Source organism: Mesoplodon bidens (genome assembly GCF_964165515.1).
Source record: "Mesoplodon bidens genome assembly, chromosome: 11".
Classification (NCBI taxonomy): domain Eukaryota; kingdom Metazoa; phylum Chordata; class Mammalia; order Artiodactyla; family Ziphiidae; genus Mesoplodon; species Mesoplodon bidens.
The window spans coordinates 51,821,004-51,838,891 of record NC_138167.1 but is presented as its reverse complement, the minus strand read 5'-3'; the positions used below and the strand labels follow the sequence as shown (position 1 = coordinate 51,838,891).

At 35.8% G+C, this 17,888-nt stretch overlaps 1 protein-coding gene across 1 annotated transcript in view; it reads left to right on the top strand.

Annotated features, from left to right (window-relative positions):
- The window catches only part of TMEM117 (transmembrane protein 117), a gene marked incomplete at its 5' end in the record, with an annotated part of 516,641 nt that overhangs the window by 308,116 nt on the left and 190,637 nt on the right, over nt 1-17,888 (top strand). Inside the window, one exon of the mRNA XM_081247914.1 lies at nt 15,994-16,091. Coding sequence (XP_081104040.1) covers nt 15,994-16,091 — 98 coding nt within the window. The remainder of the gene's footprint in view (nt 1-15,993; nt 16,092-17,888) is intronic.

Here is a 17,888-nt window from a genome sequence, read left to right as displayed (position 1 = left end):
GTATACCATTGCCTCAAATAATAATTTCAATCTTAGCGGAGTAGACCAGTAGTAGGGGAATTGGGTTTGGGATAAAACTGTAAAGGATAATCTCATGTCAACCTCATTCCCACTCCCGCAGTAGAGTCTTCAGTAGCAGAGCCAGGGGGCCACGCATAGCATCCAAGGTCCTCTGCATCTGAAGCTTGGCCCTTGGTTTCCTGCTCTGACTGTCTCTTAGGACATACTGGATGCTCAGTGTTTTCAGTCTTTTCTAAAGGGGGTTGTCATATTCCAAATGTAAATGTCAGTGAGGGAAGAGGATTAAGAGCAAGATGGCCTACTTTGGCTGTAAATGCTAAATTGCTCTGTGCATGTCATGAAACTCCTCTGTGCCTGCTTCACCATTTGTTAAATGAAGATTTTCAATTGGTGATAAATTATTTGTTGGAATGAAATATCGATAATATTAATGAAGTAGACACAGAGCACACTGGGTCATAGCTTGGACTTTGGAATCGGGCATACTGGCATTTATACTGCATCTTGGTTCTGTCACACTCTGACCTTGAACCAGTTATCAAGCCTCCTCTGCTCCCAAAACTGGGAACACAGTAATGCCTAGATCATGGAGAAAATGCATGTGAATTTGCTATCAATAAACATGTGTTAAACTCCCAAAGATATAAAGTGAAAACTTGATTAGCATCTACTCTGCTTCAGATTAAGGTAGAAATGAGTTATGTGTGGGGAGGGGAGGCATTTCTCAAGTGCACCCAGCTTTGTACTTGTAGACTGGAAAACAAAACAGAGGACCTATGAGTTTATTTGGCTATGCACCTTTGAAAATTATTGAATATCTTTATTCATTCTAGAATTAATTTTTTCTAGACATTAATCTAGCCTTTCTAGGATTAATGATGAAAACTTGGTATCTTTGTTAAAACATCATGTTCTGTACACTGCTAAAGTGAGCGTGATAGAAAGGGTGTGGAAAAATTGGACTGTTACTGGGATTATGGTGAACTAGATAACTGGGGAAAAGCAAAAACAATAACAAAATCAACCACCTTCCAATAACAAACACCTTGACTATATTCATATTTTTAAATCAAACAAATAGAAAATAAAAATAGCAATCTTTTCAAAACCATGGTCTTTTTCTTTTGGGAAAATAAAGGATATCCTTACAGACCAAAAGTAAAATATGAATCAAACCCAGGTAGTTAAGGAGAGGGACAGTGACTGGCCTGAGGGCATCTGCCCATTGTAGTGACTTAGAGCTCTTTTTTTTTTTTTTTTGTGGTATGCGGGTTTCTCACTGTTGTGGCCTCTCCCGTTGCGGAGCACAGGCTCCGGACATGCAGGCTCAGTGGCCATGGCTCACGGGCCCAGCTGCTCCGCGGCACGTGGGATCCTCCCGGACCGGGGCACAGAGCCGCGTCCCCTGCATCGGCAGGCGGACTCTCAACCACTGCGCCACCAGGGAAGCCCTAGAGCTCTTTTTTTTATACTCATGTGAGGCAAAGAAGACAAAACTGAGGGTCCAGACAAGATGTACTGTCAAATTAGAAACAGTCAACAAAAAGCCAGGAACCTGGAAAAACTTCATTCTCAGTGAGAAAGTTGACTGGTAAAAATTTGCCCTAAATAAGGAAGCACCTTAGAAACTTGGCTGCCTTGTCATGGGTTCTGAAGAGAGGAGAAAATGAAGTCTCCCCTGAGAATTTATAACCATAAACTGTCCCCCAAGTGGGTGGATATCCAAAATTCTCACTCCCTGTGGGTTCATAAACTTTACACTAAGAATTTATTTTAAAGTGATCCCAGGTTGGAAGTTTTCTTTGCCCCTTCACAGAACCAAGCATGAATTCTCTCTGAGGGAACATGTTAACAAACATGTCCTTAAAATATCTCCATAAATAAAATGCCAATAAACATGACTGTATAATCAAACATTACAAAAGACACAATAAGTATCATGAGTAACAGCAGTAAATACAACTAGCAGAAACAGACCCACACAGATTTTAGTTTTTATAGAATGTTCTATATAGCACATAAAAATGTATTTTCAAATAATCTATTCAAATGAATAAAGAAGGAATTGAAAAAATAACTAAGGAATGAAAGACTGGGTAATTTGAAAATGACCCAAACAGAACTTTTAGGAATAAAAATACATAGTGATTGAAATGAAAAATTATTTGTTGGGTTAAAGAGCATATTAGACAAAGATAGATAATTATTAAAGTATGAAATACATCTGAAATATAGTTTTCTATAGTGATGTACAGAGAAATAGAAAATATTTAAAAGAAAGTAAGAGACATGAAGTGACAAGTTCTTATGTGCATCTAATCAAAATTCCAGAAGGTGGAAATAGGATGGGGTGAAGCAATATTTGAAGGAAAAAAAAAAAGCTTAGATTTTACAAATTTTCAGCTTCCAGAATCACAACAAATTCAAATAGGAAAAAAATTCCATCCCTAGACAGTGAGTGTGAAACTACATATCATCAAAGGAAAAATAACCTTAAAAGTAACAAGAAAACAGGGGCTTCCCTGGTGGCGCAGTGGTTGAGAGTCTACCTGCCGATGCAGGGGACGTGGGTTCGTGCCCCGGTCTGGGAGGATCCCACATGCTGCTTGGCGGCTGGGCCGGTGAGCCATGGCCACTGAGCCTGCGCGTCCGGAGCCTGTGCTCCGCAACAGGAGAGGCCACAACAGTGAGAGGCCCGCATACCACACACACACAAAAAAAGGTAACAAGAAAACAAAACAAGTTACCTATAAGGAAATGAAAGATTGACGATTTCTAACCAGCAACAAAAGAGGCCAGGAGAATATCTTCCATATGTTAAAAGAAAATTTTCTTAGAACAGTAAAGCCCATAAAAACTCTTGTGTAACAATAACAGCCAAGTAGAAATTTTCAGAAAAAAGTAAAACAAACTTTATCTTTACAAACTCACTAAAGAAACTTCTCAAGGCAACATTACAATGAAGATATAAGAATAATGATTCTAAAAAGGCAATCTGAGATGCTAGAAGAGATTTGTGGACAAAAAATGTTTAAGATGCTTTTAAATATAAGCAAAAAAATGACTGTGAAAAGTTAACCATAATGACTTATTTGTTAAAAATAAGCAGGTGGTAATAAAAGCCAGATGGAATTAAAATTCTAGACAAATTTGCATGTAAGTTGGGAAGAGGTGATCAGAATTCAGTCACTGTAAGTTCTTTGAATTGTTTGGGAGTAGAGTAGTGATACTGATTAACTAGATTTTACTAATTCATGTATACCGAGTAAAATTTCTAGGACAAATTCCTAGTAAATAGAAATAAATACTATAGCATCGAAATCAATACAGAAGAAAGAAAGAAATGAAGTGCAAATAAAAACTCAATCAATCTGAAAGAAGGCAAAAATGAAGGAAAAAAAGAAAAGTTGAAGCAATAGAGGTAAAAAATGAAGTGGTAGAAATAAATTATATTAGTAAGCACAGCTGATGTAACTTTCTTCTTAAAAGACAGAGGTGGACAGATTAGCTTAAAGCAATTTTAAACTATATGCTGTATATTAGTTTTCTGTTGCTACATAACAAGTTATCACAAATTTAGCAGCTCAACACAAAACCCATTCATTAGTTTACAGTTCTGTAGGTCAGAAGTCTGCATGAGCTCCACTGGGCTCTCTGTTTCAGATCTCACAAGTCTGAAATCAAAGTTTTGACCATCCTGGGCTCTTACCTGGAGAGTCTGGGGAAGAATCCCCTTCCAAACTCATTCAGCTTGTTGGCAGAATTCACTGGATCAATTAGGCAAGGGTCATTTGAGATCATTCTTCGAATTCTGCCTGCCACATGCTGTTTTCAAGACTCATGCCCCAAATATAAAGAAAAAGAAATTTTGAAAGTAAAGGAATGGAAAACAGGTACTAGAGGAACACTATCCAAAATAAAATTGATGTAGTTACATTGATAGCAAGCAAAATAGATCTTTGGGAGAGAAAATAAAGCATTTTTAGGGTTAAAGAGAGTTAACCACTGGTTAAAATGAATTCACCAGGAAGGTGTAACAATTTTAAACTAATATTATATGCTCTTTGATATAGATACAGTTTTAATCATTTTAATTAAAACATCTTTTTTTTTTTTTTTTTTTTTGCGGTATGTGGGCCTCTCACTGTTGTGGCCTCTCCCGTTGCGGAGCACAGGCTCTGGACGTGCAGGCTCAGCGGCCATGGCTCATGGGCCCAGCCGCTCCGCGGCATGTGGGACCTTCCCGGACCAGTGCACAAACCCATGTCCCCTGCATCGGCGGGCGGACTCTCAAACACTGCGCCACCAGGGAAGCCCAAAACTTCTTGAATATGTAGATGTCTGTGATATATTAACAAAACGACAGAAAACATATTGATTAAAGCAACTTCCTAGGTTTAATTTTTAAAATATGCTCTAAACCCAATATTTTACTTGTATTTGAAATGAAAATATTTAGCTTTACTTTTAGACACTGAATGCTGAAATAATAATCCCACTGCGAAGATACATATTTAGGATACTGCTTTTGAATTCTGAGCTTGCTATTATGTCACCCAAACATTTAGTCCATAGTGTTATAATTATATCAGACACCAATATAACGTAGAAATAACGCTTAAATGTATATGGTATGTTACTTGGTGGTTGCCTTACTTGATAATCTCTCAAATTTTGAAAACAGAACAAAGGTGGTTATGTCAGATGGTTGATTTATCAGCCTTTTCTTGAAATTGCTATTTACTAGCAGTAGGAATGTCAAGTCAATTCTTTTCAACCCACTGGCCTATAGATTTGGATTTGTCACCTTTCAGAGTTGACTGAAACATTTTAATAAATATCATGCAAGCAATATGGCAGGTTACATAGTGGTGCTGGGTCTGGGAGACTGAGCCAACTCCATTGTTTCTGTCATTAGAGCTAGCATGTTTTAGGCATTTCACTCAGAAACTGGAATGCTGAGATTTTTAAAATGAGATTTATTTTCCCTTTAAGGAGATGTTTGCCCTTTCTGTGTTCTAAGGCTGCTTGGTGAATAATGGTTCTTATAATCACATTTCTGAAAGCATCTTTTATATGTCTTTCTATTGGCCCTCCATTCATATGTACAGTCACAAAGCTACCATATTATGGCCTATTTTGTATAATTAATTTCTCTAGTAGCAATCTCTTATCTATGTTAACAAAATAAGGAAAGTATGGATGCTGAAAACTGCTTATTCCTTCAAGCCACAAAACAGAAATAAATGCTTAACCATGTAATATTATGCTACTATCATTTGATAATTTAGCCACTCATAGGGAATAACATGGCAGAAGATAGTCTAAATACTTTTCTGCTGGCTTCTTGTTCAGCAAAATCAGTAATAATTCTAGCTCTTTTCATTTATTCTATACTATAATTCAAAGTGCTAGACAGCAAATTGTACTGGGGCACATTGTATTTATTCTGCATCTGTTAAAACATTATTTGAAACTCTGCAGACCTTGCCTGAGAAGATACTTTTAGATTGTGTATATTTCTGTATTCAGGTAAGTCAGGTATCTTCTTCTAAATGCTTCTATATACTGAAACATGCCCAATCATCTCCTTACTTAATAATAAAACAGTCCATGACTCTTTGTAAATCAGTAGGGATTCAGCAATAAGGTGAAATATATCACAAAAGCAGTGTAGGCTATCAATGGAGATAATAAGCAGTTGCATTAATATTCATGCCTTATGAAATCCTGGTTGTGCTTCTAAAAAGCTGTACAATACATCCCAGGTTTAATGTTCACCAGTAGACGTTTGCCAGTGATTTTCAGATATTTCTTGTAGCAATTCATTCAAGGTATCCCTAGGTTCACCAGTAGACGTTTGCCAGTGATTTTCAGATATTTCTTGTAGCAATTCATTCAAGGTATCCCTAGGTAATTTAGGAAAATTTCATCCGTATTTTCCATTTCCTTAATTGTATACTCAGCTAATGTACCTCAGTGAGTATGCATAATCCTTTCTGGTTGGCCATTGGCTCTTTCTTTGACTCAGCTGGAAGTGCTCTTCTGTAAGACTGACTGTATGTGTGTGTCCGTGTATGTGGTATGGTGTGTGTAGTGGGGGTCAGGTGGCAGTGATAGGAGAAAAACTACATGCGTTATCCTGTACAGTACAGTATTTCCATAGTGTCAAAGAAGTGCATTTAGACTTTGTTTCCATATAGAGTGACCTAAGAGGGAGGATAAGAAAATAATGCTATGCTACAAGGAATGCAAAGATACCAATAAAACAGGACCACTATGTAAAGATGCATGGGCTGGGTACCGTCCAAGTCCAGAGACCACCACACACTACCCCCGAGAGTTATACAATGTATCAACACCACAAAAAGGGCATATGAAAGTGTACTACTGTTCAGTCTTTAAAATAGGGGATTACTATGTGTCCTTATTTAGTTCATCTATAAATAAATTCATAATAAAGCAAATATATTATGCACATGGATAATGTGAGTAGCACGCATCTTAGACTTCATATCCTTGTTTGAAATTGTATTTGATTTCTTTATTTTTCCAGACATTGATAAAGACCACTTCTACCTCTTTTAGAATCTTAACTGTATACCTCCTGTGTCTTCCTACCTTTCCAAGAGGTGAAGGGGTGAGGTTGGGAGGAAAAGGAATAGTCTACCATCCATGTACTACACTCCTACCACCACTACTGCTACTGCCGCTATTAGCACCATCTTCACCACTAATTACTGGAGAGGCTTTAAACAGAGAATTCTGAAAGAGTTCTTTGGACTAATACTATTTATCCTAGCCTTCCCCACTGGTCTGTTCTGCATTCCATGCTCCTCTTGATTCCCTTTGTTTACTCATTCATCCAGTTATCCTCTTATTCATTCATTCAATAAATGTTTACTGAGACCCTATAGTATACTAGAAAGAAGGCTAGAGGATGGGGACAGAGTGTGGACAAAATATACAAAATCTCTGCAATCATGGAGCTTATATTCTGATAATGAATAGGTTTGCAGGGTTAATTCAACCACTTTAAATCTTTTGCATTTTACAGAGTCTCCCTTTACTTTCAGGATATTGTTGCTAGAGCTGGGAGCTTTTACTTCCTCCCTATTTCGTATGAAGGGTTTATACCACATCAGCTTTTTTTTTAAATTTCAATTAACACTTTTATTTTGAGATAACTGAGTCATGTGCTATTGTAAGAAATGCTACAGAGAAATCCCATACACGCATTATCCAGATTCCCCCACTGTTACTTCATAGTACGGTATCACAGCTAGGATATTGACATTGGCACAATCCACCAGTCTTATACAGATTTCTCAAGTTTTAGTAGTACTTATTTGTATGTGTGTATGTGTGTGTGTTTTTAGTTTTATACCATTTTATCACATATGTATGTTTGTGTATCCATCACCACAGTTAGGATACAGAACTATTCCATCACCACAGGGATCCCTCATGCTGCCTTATACAACCATATTCACCCCCTGACCTTCACCACACCTTATTTACTAACCCCTGGCAACCTCTAATCTGTTCTCCAGTTCAAAAATTTTGTCTTTTCAAAATGTAATCTAAATAGATTTTAAAAGTACATGACCTTTTGGATTGACTTTTTTTACACTCACCATAATTCTCTGGCAATTCATACAAATTGTTGTATGTGTCAGTACTTTGCGCTTTTTCATTGCTAAGTACTATTCCATGACACAGATGTATAACCATGTATTTATCCACCAACTGAAGGATATCTAGATTGTTTCCAGTTTGGGGCTATTTTTAATAAAGATGACATGAACATTTGTGTACAGATGTTGGTGTTATCATACATTTATTTTTGTCTAGGAAAAATGCCCAAGGGTGCAACTGTTGGACTGTGTTGAAATTGATGTATAGTTTCATAACAAACTGCCAAACTGTTTACCAGAGTTTCTGTAACATTTCACTTTCCTAGAATATATGGGAGATATTCTCCCACAATTTCTCCACACCCTCATCTTCATTTGGTGTTGTTACTGTTTTTCATTTTAGTCACTTAGGTAGGTTTTGTCTTTATATAATATTAGCCTTTGGTGCATGGAACTAGAGTTTCAAGAATACATTGACGTTTCCTTGACAATCTCTTAGGAGTATCTCAGTTCATTTGAAGACTTTTGCACTGCCGTTTGGTGATGAGAATATGTTTGTATCAGAAGATGCCAAGATTCCATAACAAAAAAGTTAGGATCTCAAAGTAGACCTGAGAAAAAAAATCACAAAGAACTCTCTATTTGTCATGATGATGTCAAGTTTGCTATTGTTGTGACCGTTCCGTAGAAGTAGGATGGACCCCATCTCAAATTTGTTCAAGTGTTGACAGTGATGATGCCACACTTGCACCAACAGAGTATGAAAAGGTTTATTCCTCCCATAATGAAGGTTTTCAGAGAGCATGGTGGCTCCCAAACAGGGCGAAAAATGGCTTGAAGGAGTCAGAAAAAGAGACTGACATGGGGTTTTTATGGTGGATTTAGGGTGGCTCTGGAGTGAGAATTCCTGCTCGTGGTTTGGACTTCCTGCTGATGCCAAGGGAAGGAGTACTAGGGTTTTCTCATCAACTTACCCAGATGTGGGGCAAAAGGAGAAGAGTGGATGGTGAAGCTTAAAAGTAGTCAGCAGTCAAATATCAAAAAAAAAATGGAGTCAGACTTCTTACTATAATTTTGATGACATTGGGAAGAATTTGGGGATATATGGCTGCAGCATGAACAAGGACTTTCCATCAATCTGCTTAGAAGCATAGAAGTAAAAGGAACAATTTAAAGAAATACTGGAGCCCTGCTCACCATCTTTTCTTCCTCTCCAGCTTAAGTGCTGACATTTCCTGGTTTGTGACCAATGACTTATTACTCACTGTCATGCTCACGTTATTCATAATGATAAGCAATCTCTCCTCTTGGCCTGGGTATGTGAAGATTCACTCATTTTGATATTGGCTTTGGCTATGTGCCCTGAACCATAATTCTTTGGGCAGCTAAAGCCCTCAAAAGTAAAGTTTGCTATTACAAATTAAAGGAACATTGTAACTTCCCATCCTGTCCCTGAGTGAACACTATAGGGAATTTCAAAACACCTGCCAAAATATGGGTTTGCTTGGTATTGAAAATTTGGCATTAATTACCTATTCATGCTTCGTAAGTGCCAATTACTGGCTTATAATTCCATCTAAAGAATTTTGTACAATTAATGTGTACCTGTGATATGCCTCAATGAAATCTAAATAAAAGTGGCATCAATAAAGTCAGGAAAATAATATTGCAGCTGTGGGGCAGTACATTACTAATAATCTCAATTTACTTTCTTAACTGGACAAGGAACTAAAAACAAACAAAACAAATCTTGGTCATAGAAACAATTATATAAGGACCTTTATCCAAGTGTTTAAAAAGTAATTGTAGAAATTCATGAAAATCATCCATTGCTGATAGCATATTTTGATCTAATTTTCATGAGATGGAAGACACTATTAAATTGGGAAGGTATTAACACTATTATCTTTAAGAGATGAAAATTATAAATGCTCTTACAGAATACTTATCATTCCATTAACTAAACACTTTTTCAAAATTCACTTATATAATAAATATAGGTAGCCAGATAACCTAATTAAATTTTTATGTTACATATATGCTGAATATGAAGCAAAGCTTTTCTTCAGAATATTCTCTCAGAAAATCTGAAATTACCTTATGTTCAAATACCTACATAATCTCATATTACGTTTCATTATTTTATTTTGAATAAAGTTGTATTTGGGGAAGGCATTAATCTAAAACAGCGTTAAATAAAAACTAGCTTTGAATGCTATTTAGGTCAACTGATGAATACCATTAAAACAAGGAAACAAGTATATCACAGATGTAGTAATTATTTTTGATGGTATGGCCTCAAAACTGCCCAGAATACCTGTCCTCATGAATAAGGCTTTTAATTATCATTTTAAGTAACAATACAGAATTTCCATTTTAAAATAGGAAGATTTGGGCAATGAACTAAAAGGGTGTGGAATATAAGTGTCAGAGATTCTAACTTTATCTGATTCTAACTAAATCACATCCCTAAATCAGAAGCATGATCTATGATGGAGGGTTGCCAAATGTAGTAACTGTCAACTATGTTTCATGACAATGCTAAGAGGACATATGGTGACTACAGATTTCAGGCCAAGTTGGCAAAGAACAGTTCTCCAAAGTAGGTGACCCTCCCTGAAAGGCCTGGAATAATGGGGATGGGCTGTTCTGACTGGGAGTGGGCCCAGTCACCCCTCAACATGAGCCTCTTGCAGAATGCTAGTCCAGGGAAAACCTCACATCATTCAGAAGGCGATCCATTCCAAAGGAACCAGTATGAGAATTTTGTCATTAAGAATAAAAGAGGGGAAGAAAATAACAAGAAAATCCAATAACAGGTGAAGAACCCTCCACCAGAAAAATGATACCACAAGCCAGAGGAAAATTTTGATAAAAATATCCCAGTGAATTAAAAAAAATTAGTGAAATCATTGTCTTTATAAAATAAGGTTTCAAAGCAAAGATACAAGAATTTAGAGAGGGAGGGAGATGCATCAGGGAAGGGATGTGGGAACAGATGTATATGTATGACTGATACACTTTGTTATAAAGCAGAAACTAATAAAAAAATAAAAATAAAAGAATTTAGAGAGGATGGTGTGAGACAGTAGAAGATGAAACAAAAGATGGTAGGCTCAGGAAAGGAATGCAGAAGAGAAAAATGTAGAGAAAAAAAGGTCAAATTGGAATCTCCACAAACATTAGTCAACACACCCAAAATCATAGTAAGGGATATGATATGACTGAGTGAGTGAAATTAAAAGTTAAAAAGAGGTGTAGACATAGAAAACAGAAAAAAACCCAGAATCTGCATAATTGTGTCTCTAAAAAATAGAACTGGGCTTCCCTGGTGGCACAGTGGTTGGGAGTCCACCTGCCGATGCAGGGGACACGGGTTCGTGCGCCGGTCCGGGAAGATCCCACGTGCCGCGGAGCGGCTGGGCCCGTGAGCCATGGCCGCTGAGCCTGCGCGTCCGGAGCCTGTGCTCCGCAACGGGAGAGGCCACAACAGTGAGAGGCCCGTGTACCGCAAAAATAAATAAATAAATAAATAAAAATAAAAAATAAAAAATAGAACTAAAAAAATGGATAAGTAAAGTAATGGTTAAGTATTCCCAAAAGACTTAATAGAATAAAGAAACATGTGAATCTTTAGACTTAAAGGGCAAATTGTGCCTAGAAAAGTGACAGAAAACAATCAATAAACTTAGCAAAATTATTACACTAAAAAAAAAAAAAGTGAGAGAGAGAATACTGTGGGCATCCAAGCAACTAAAAAATCAATTCACCTGTAAAGATGGAAAAAAATTTTTCTGGTTCCAGTTTTCTGATACTGCTCCTTGGCATCACTCAACAGTGTTAAGAAAGTAAAACAATGCCTTCAATTCTAAGGAAAACAATTGTGATTCAGTAACTTTATACTCAGCCTAATTATTGGTCAGGTGTAAAGAAAATAAACAATTTGGGTGTAGGCTGCATTGTTTTCACAAATCTTCCGGAAGAATGTGTTATAGAGAAAAGTTCAGTCATTGGAAGTAGTGGAAAAACTCCAGCAGTAGTACTGGAAAAGATTGTTGAGGCAATTTGAACTAAGGTCAAAAGAAATGCATGGCTTCTGATTATAGACCAGAATATAGAGGTATTCTTAAACCATAACAACATAGAAATGATATGTGGTGTAAAAAAGTATAATATTCTGAAGTTCACATCTTTTATAGATGAGGGGAAAAGGTATCATTTAAAGATGATAAATAAAATAGGGACTTAATATATTCAGAGAGTCAAAAAGTTAATAGGAAAAATAATATAATAAGTACAATAGGGTGATGGAGGTGGAGAAGGCAGAGGGAGAAGAAGCAGAAAAATAATTTTGTCCATGCTCATACTAGGGAATAAATAAAATCAAAAGAAATAATAAAATACATCTATTAAATGAAGTTTAATTATAAAGATAATAATCAGGAATAATAGAAACCTTTTATATTAAGTAAAATGCACATAAGAATGTAGGATAGAAGACAGAAAAAGGAGAAACTATTTAAATAGTTTTACAGGTAGTGATGTAAATATAATAATGTTCAAGATATATTGTTAAAGAGAGAAAAGTTGTAAAAGAGCATTGCAAAATTGTATGTGTATGTTTGTTCATTAATATCCTTAATGTATATGCTTGTGTATTAATGGCATAGCACTTATTTCTCTTAAATGATACTCCACTGCATAATAGCTATCTCAAGAGAGGCACTACGTAGCTACTGTTATTGTTATTATGTTATGACCTTGTATCCTAATAAATCAGTATTTTTTATTAATATCACATGCTTAACATAAAACTATATGTAGTACCTACATGTGAGTACCTACATGTACAGTCAGGCTAAGAAAATAAGACTGGAAAAATTGGAGAATGGTACAAGATGCAAATTAATTCTCAGTTATGTTACACAAATCTATGAAACCTTCTTAGATTATTGCAACCTTTGGTTGCTGACCTCCCTTCCCTTTGATTTTTCACAGCAATTTAATCTGTAATGTATTTTAACATTGTACTGTATCTTTGTCATTTTCCAATGGTTCAATATATGATAGTTTTGTCTTTATGGAAGAGATGAGACTGATTGTCAATCCCTTTGACTCCAAATCCAGTTATTCAACACAGTCACAGGAAGCAGAATGATAGACATCAACAATAAACATCTATAATTATTATAACACCTGCTAACATGTATTGTGTGCCCATAGATGATGAATAAGAAACTGAGACACAGAGTGGTTGATTACTTTGCCCCAAATCAAAAAATAGTAAGAGACAAAACTTGGATTAGAAGCCAGGGAGACTGGCCCCAGAACTGGTGCACACAACAGTACATTAGGAGTGTGACCCTGCTCACTAACTTCTCTTTCTCCATGGGCGAAAGGCAGGATATAATGACTTATTTTGTAAAGTTGTTACAACAATTATTAAGAAGAGTACATCTAAGAGCTTTGTAATCCATGAAGCTCTCTAGCAAATGCAAGATATTACCGATGCCATTGTATCTTCTTGCTGCTCTTGTTACCACCATGTCATATAGGCTCAACTCACAGAGGAGCAAAGTTTTCACTTAGATCTCTGTAGAGATCACTTGCTTTTACGATCATTTACTGACTTTTAAATCTCAGCATGCATGTTCTTGCTCAGATTATACTATACTGAAGCCCCAAAATAAGTTTATATTCTACTGAGAAAGACTACCAACAAGGCATAATGTGATAAGGGGCATAATGGAGTTCTGAGTTTTGTGCAAAGACCTAGTAGAGAGGAAAGGAGAAGGGAAGGACTGTGAGACTCAAAGAGTTAGACAAATGTCTCCCAGCTTAGAAAGAAAGACCAGCAATTTCAAATTCTAATAATCTTCCCTGGAGTGAATCATCAACAAGTTTCACATTGTATTTATGCTACACAGCAATATTTTTGCACTGTGCTCAGTCCCCCCTTTCCTGCATCTATTCCCACAAAGACTGTCCTTGACCAACACCAGAAATGAATTTGATTTCTCTAATGCAGAAGGTAATTGGATTTTTCTTTATTGAATGCATCCCTTTAATGACTGTCTCTGCTCCTGCCAATTTAGCTGCAAGTGACCTGACACTGATCTGATGATATGACTTAAAAGAGATGGAGCTGGGAGTGAAAAAGACCAGCTGTCTGGCATCAGAAAAAAATGTTTTTTGCCTCATCTTGCTATTTTCCTGAGAAAATCCTTTGTCCTTGAATGTCATTTTTACAAAACATGATGCTGTGATAATCGGTCATATGGCAGCAGATTGCTTCCTTCTAGAAAATATGATAAGTATTTCCCAGAAATTCAAAGGATCGTGAGAGATTACTGCAAACAACTATATGCCAATAAAATGGACAACCTGGAAGAAATGGACAAATTCTTAGAAAAGCACAACATTCCAAGACTGAACCAGGAAGAAATCAAAAATATAAACAGACTAATCACAAGCACTGAAATTGAAACTGTGATTTAAAATCTTCCAACAAACAAAAGCCCAGGACCAGATGGATTCTCAGGCAAATTCTATCAAACATTTAGAAGAGCTAACACCCATCCTTCTCAAACTCTTCCAAATTATAGCAGAGGGAGGAAGACTTCCCAACTCATTCTACGAGGCCACCATCACCCTGATACCAAAACCAGACAAAGATGCCACACACACACACACAAAAACTACAGGCCAATATCACTGATGAACATAGATGCAAAAATCCTCAACAAGATACTAGCAAACAGAATCCAACAGCACATTAAAAGGATCATACACTGTGATCAAGTGGGGTTTATCCCAGGAATGCAAGGATTCTTCCATATATGCAACACAATCAATGTGATACACCATATTAACAAATTGAAGGAGAAAAACCATATAATCATCTCAATAGATGGAGAAAAAACTTTTGACAAAATTTAACACCCATTTATGACAAAAACCCTCCAGAAAGTAAGCATAGAGGGAACTTACCTCAACATAATAAATGACAAACCCACATCCAACATTATTCTCAATGGTGCAAAAATGAAACCATTTCCACTAAGATCAGGAACAAGACAAGGTTTCCCACTCTCACCACTATTATTCAACATAGTTTTGGAAGTTTTAGCCACAGCAATCAGAGGAAAAAAAGAAATAAAAAGAATCCAAATTGGAAAAGAAGAAGTAAAGCTGTCACTGTTTGCAGATGACATGATACTATACATAGAGAATCCTGAAGATGCTACCAGAAAACTACCAGAGCCAATCAATGAATTTGGTAAAGTAGCAGGATACAAAATTAATGCACAGAAATCTCTTGCATTCCTATACACTAATGATGAAAAATCTGAAAGAGAAATTAAGGAAACACTCCCATTTACCATTGCAACAAAAAGAGTCAAATACCTAGGAATAAACCTTCCTAAGGAGACAAAAGACCTGTATGTAGAAAACTATAAGAAACTGATGAAAGAAATTAAAGATGATACAAACAGATGGAGAGATATACCATGTTCTTGGATTGGAAGAATCAACATTGTGAAAATGACTGTACTACCCAAAGCAATCTACAGATTCAATGCAATCCCTATCAAACTACCAATGGCATTTTTCACAAAACTAGAACAAAACATTTCACAGTTTGTATGGAAACACAAAAGACCCTGAATAGCCAAAGCAATCTTGAGAACGAAAAACGGAGCTGGAAGAATCAGGCTCCCACTGTTGGAGGGAATGGTGAAAACATCACAGTGGTTATGTGACTTTACCCAAGACGGACAGGATTTGTGCACCTGAGAAAAAGAGGTGGAACATTTTTGGAAGAATACTGGATAATTAGAATAATATGCCATAAAAAGGGTTCATGTCTTATATCTCACACATCACTGAAGGGAAAAAGGGAGAGAAAGGAAGGTAATATTTTGACTAATGACATAGGTAAAAATCTAGACACATCAGGAAATGTTTGAATTTTGGAGTTTCTGATTTAGACAAACTTAAAAAGAATATGACATTTTATTTATTATGTTTTTGTTTCTATGGAGAAGTTAATAATATCTTAAAGATGCCTCCTTGGATAAAGTAATCTTGATTTTTTTTTAAATATCACTATTTGATACGTTGAACAGCCTTAAATATACTCATTCATTATGTGAAGTCAAATGAACCGTTAAAACTTTTAACTGAAGTATATTCTTCTAATTTTATCTCTGCATATATTCTAATGTTAAAATACATACATATTTTATTCTTAGCAAAATGTGAATTATATACATATTTAAACCTGAATGGAAGATTTATGAAAGTGCTAAATAAGTTTCTTCCATTGCTTCAGGTCACTGATATGATGCTTCAGGACAAGCCCTATCCTGATTGGGGAAAATCTGCAAGAGCTTTCTGGAAGAAAGGAAACGTTAGGATTATTTTATTCTGGTAAGAGATTGTTTCATTTATTGACATGTGTCTTGCCTCATTCACAAGGACTTGAGGTAGATTTAGTTTTCTTTAGATATATAAAATTCTATCTAGAGAGGCACTTCTAGTGGACACTGTGCTCCTTTAAAATGATGAAAACCTTTATTCTATTTATCAATTAATATCTGCTTACACAGTGTTGCATATACACATTTACAAGAGATACATTTACTAATATAGTAAAGCAAATAAGATTTTACCAGAGGTAAGTAGGTTTTTGAGTCAGCAAAAATAAGCTATAAGTTTCATCAATGGAATCGGGTATAAAAATGTCCCCAGTAAGTACTGAATTTCCAGTGTATTTGACAGGATATAATTTTGCTTTGAAGAAATCATACAGTGAAGGAACCTCTTTACAGACCACATCTGGCTCATTGGCACTTCTTTTTGTACCAATAATTTCCTTTAGCTCTCCAGCCCAATCATTGCAATTAAAAAACAATCCATGTCTTATGGAACTTTGTTTTTTGTGGAGTCAACATTATATATGTATATTTGAAGAAGCTTAGACAGAAATGGTAGGAATATAGAGACAGCAAGAAGGGCACTTCCACCAGGCCGTGTGACAGTGATTCAACCCAATGTACGAAAAGTTATCTACATTAACACCCAGAAGCCTTGTAATTGATGATGACTTGTACTTCATAAATTGCGTTCTGTTCACCTGCCTTTCAAAATGAAAAAAAAAAAAAGTCTGTTTATTCTTGGATCTAACTCTGAGGGTTGATTTTTTTTCATGTACAAGCTACAAAAATCATGGTCACTAAGTACTTGGGGGAAAATATACACTCTAAGCTATCTTTGTGCTTTAGCACTATTACTAAATGTTGCTTCAGATATATGACATTTTGAACTCAATTAACAGCAAGTAAACAAAAAGTAGATTTTTCAATAATGATGTAAAAATGAATATGATTTTGTAGATGTTTATTCACAACTTGCTTCTGAGTCAAGTGTGGCCTATTTTATGGCACATTTAACCTTCATATTGTTTCCTGTTTGTAAGCTCCTCATGTAGCTTGACTAAATAATATGTAATATAATAATTTTAGCAAGTATTCTTTGAAGATATGTTTTGCTCCAGGCACTATGCTAAGAACTTACTCATTTAATCCTGATAACCCTGTAAGTAAGTGCTATTATTATAAGCATAGGTCTCTGACTTCAGGGCCCCAGTTATTAAGCATTACATTAGACTGTCTCTAGAAAAACAAAGGATACATCGGTGTGCAAATTCCAAATGATTATACTTAATCCTTGTTTAGATAATAGTGCTAAATAAGAACGTGAGATTCTGGGAAATCATTCTACCCTATAGAATTCTGTACAGGGGTTTTAATAATCATAATTTAAAAGGAGATAAACTCTAATATAAAAAGTCTTTATGGGCTATCTCTCTTTTAAAATATCTACTTGCTATGTTTGCAGATATTTTGTATTATTTAATGTATCTTCAAAAGAAGCCCATTGATTATTTTTCAATGTGGCCAGTTACCAAGGTCACACGTATATCATTTGCAAAAATGAGCCATGCATATCTGAATGCCTCTATTATTGTTGTCATTAGCTACTCTTAGTTGCAATTGTTGTTTCAGAGGAGAGGAATCCATACTAGATTTCTCCTTAATCATCTTAGTACATTTTCCTTGAACGTTATTACTCAAATCTATGTATTACCAATCTCTTTTTATACAAGTGTGTTTATTTTTGACATATGTGATAACACAGTCCCAATGGATAATCTAAAGCATATTT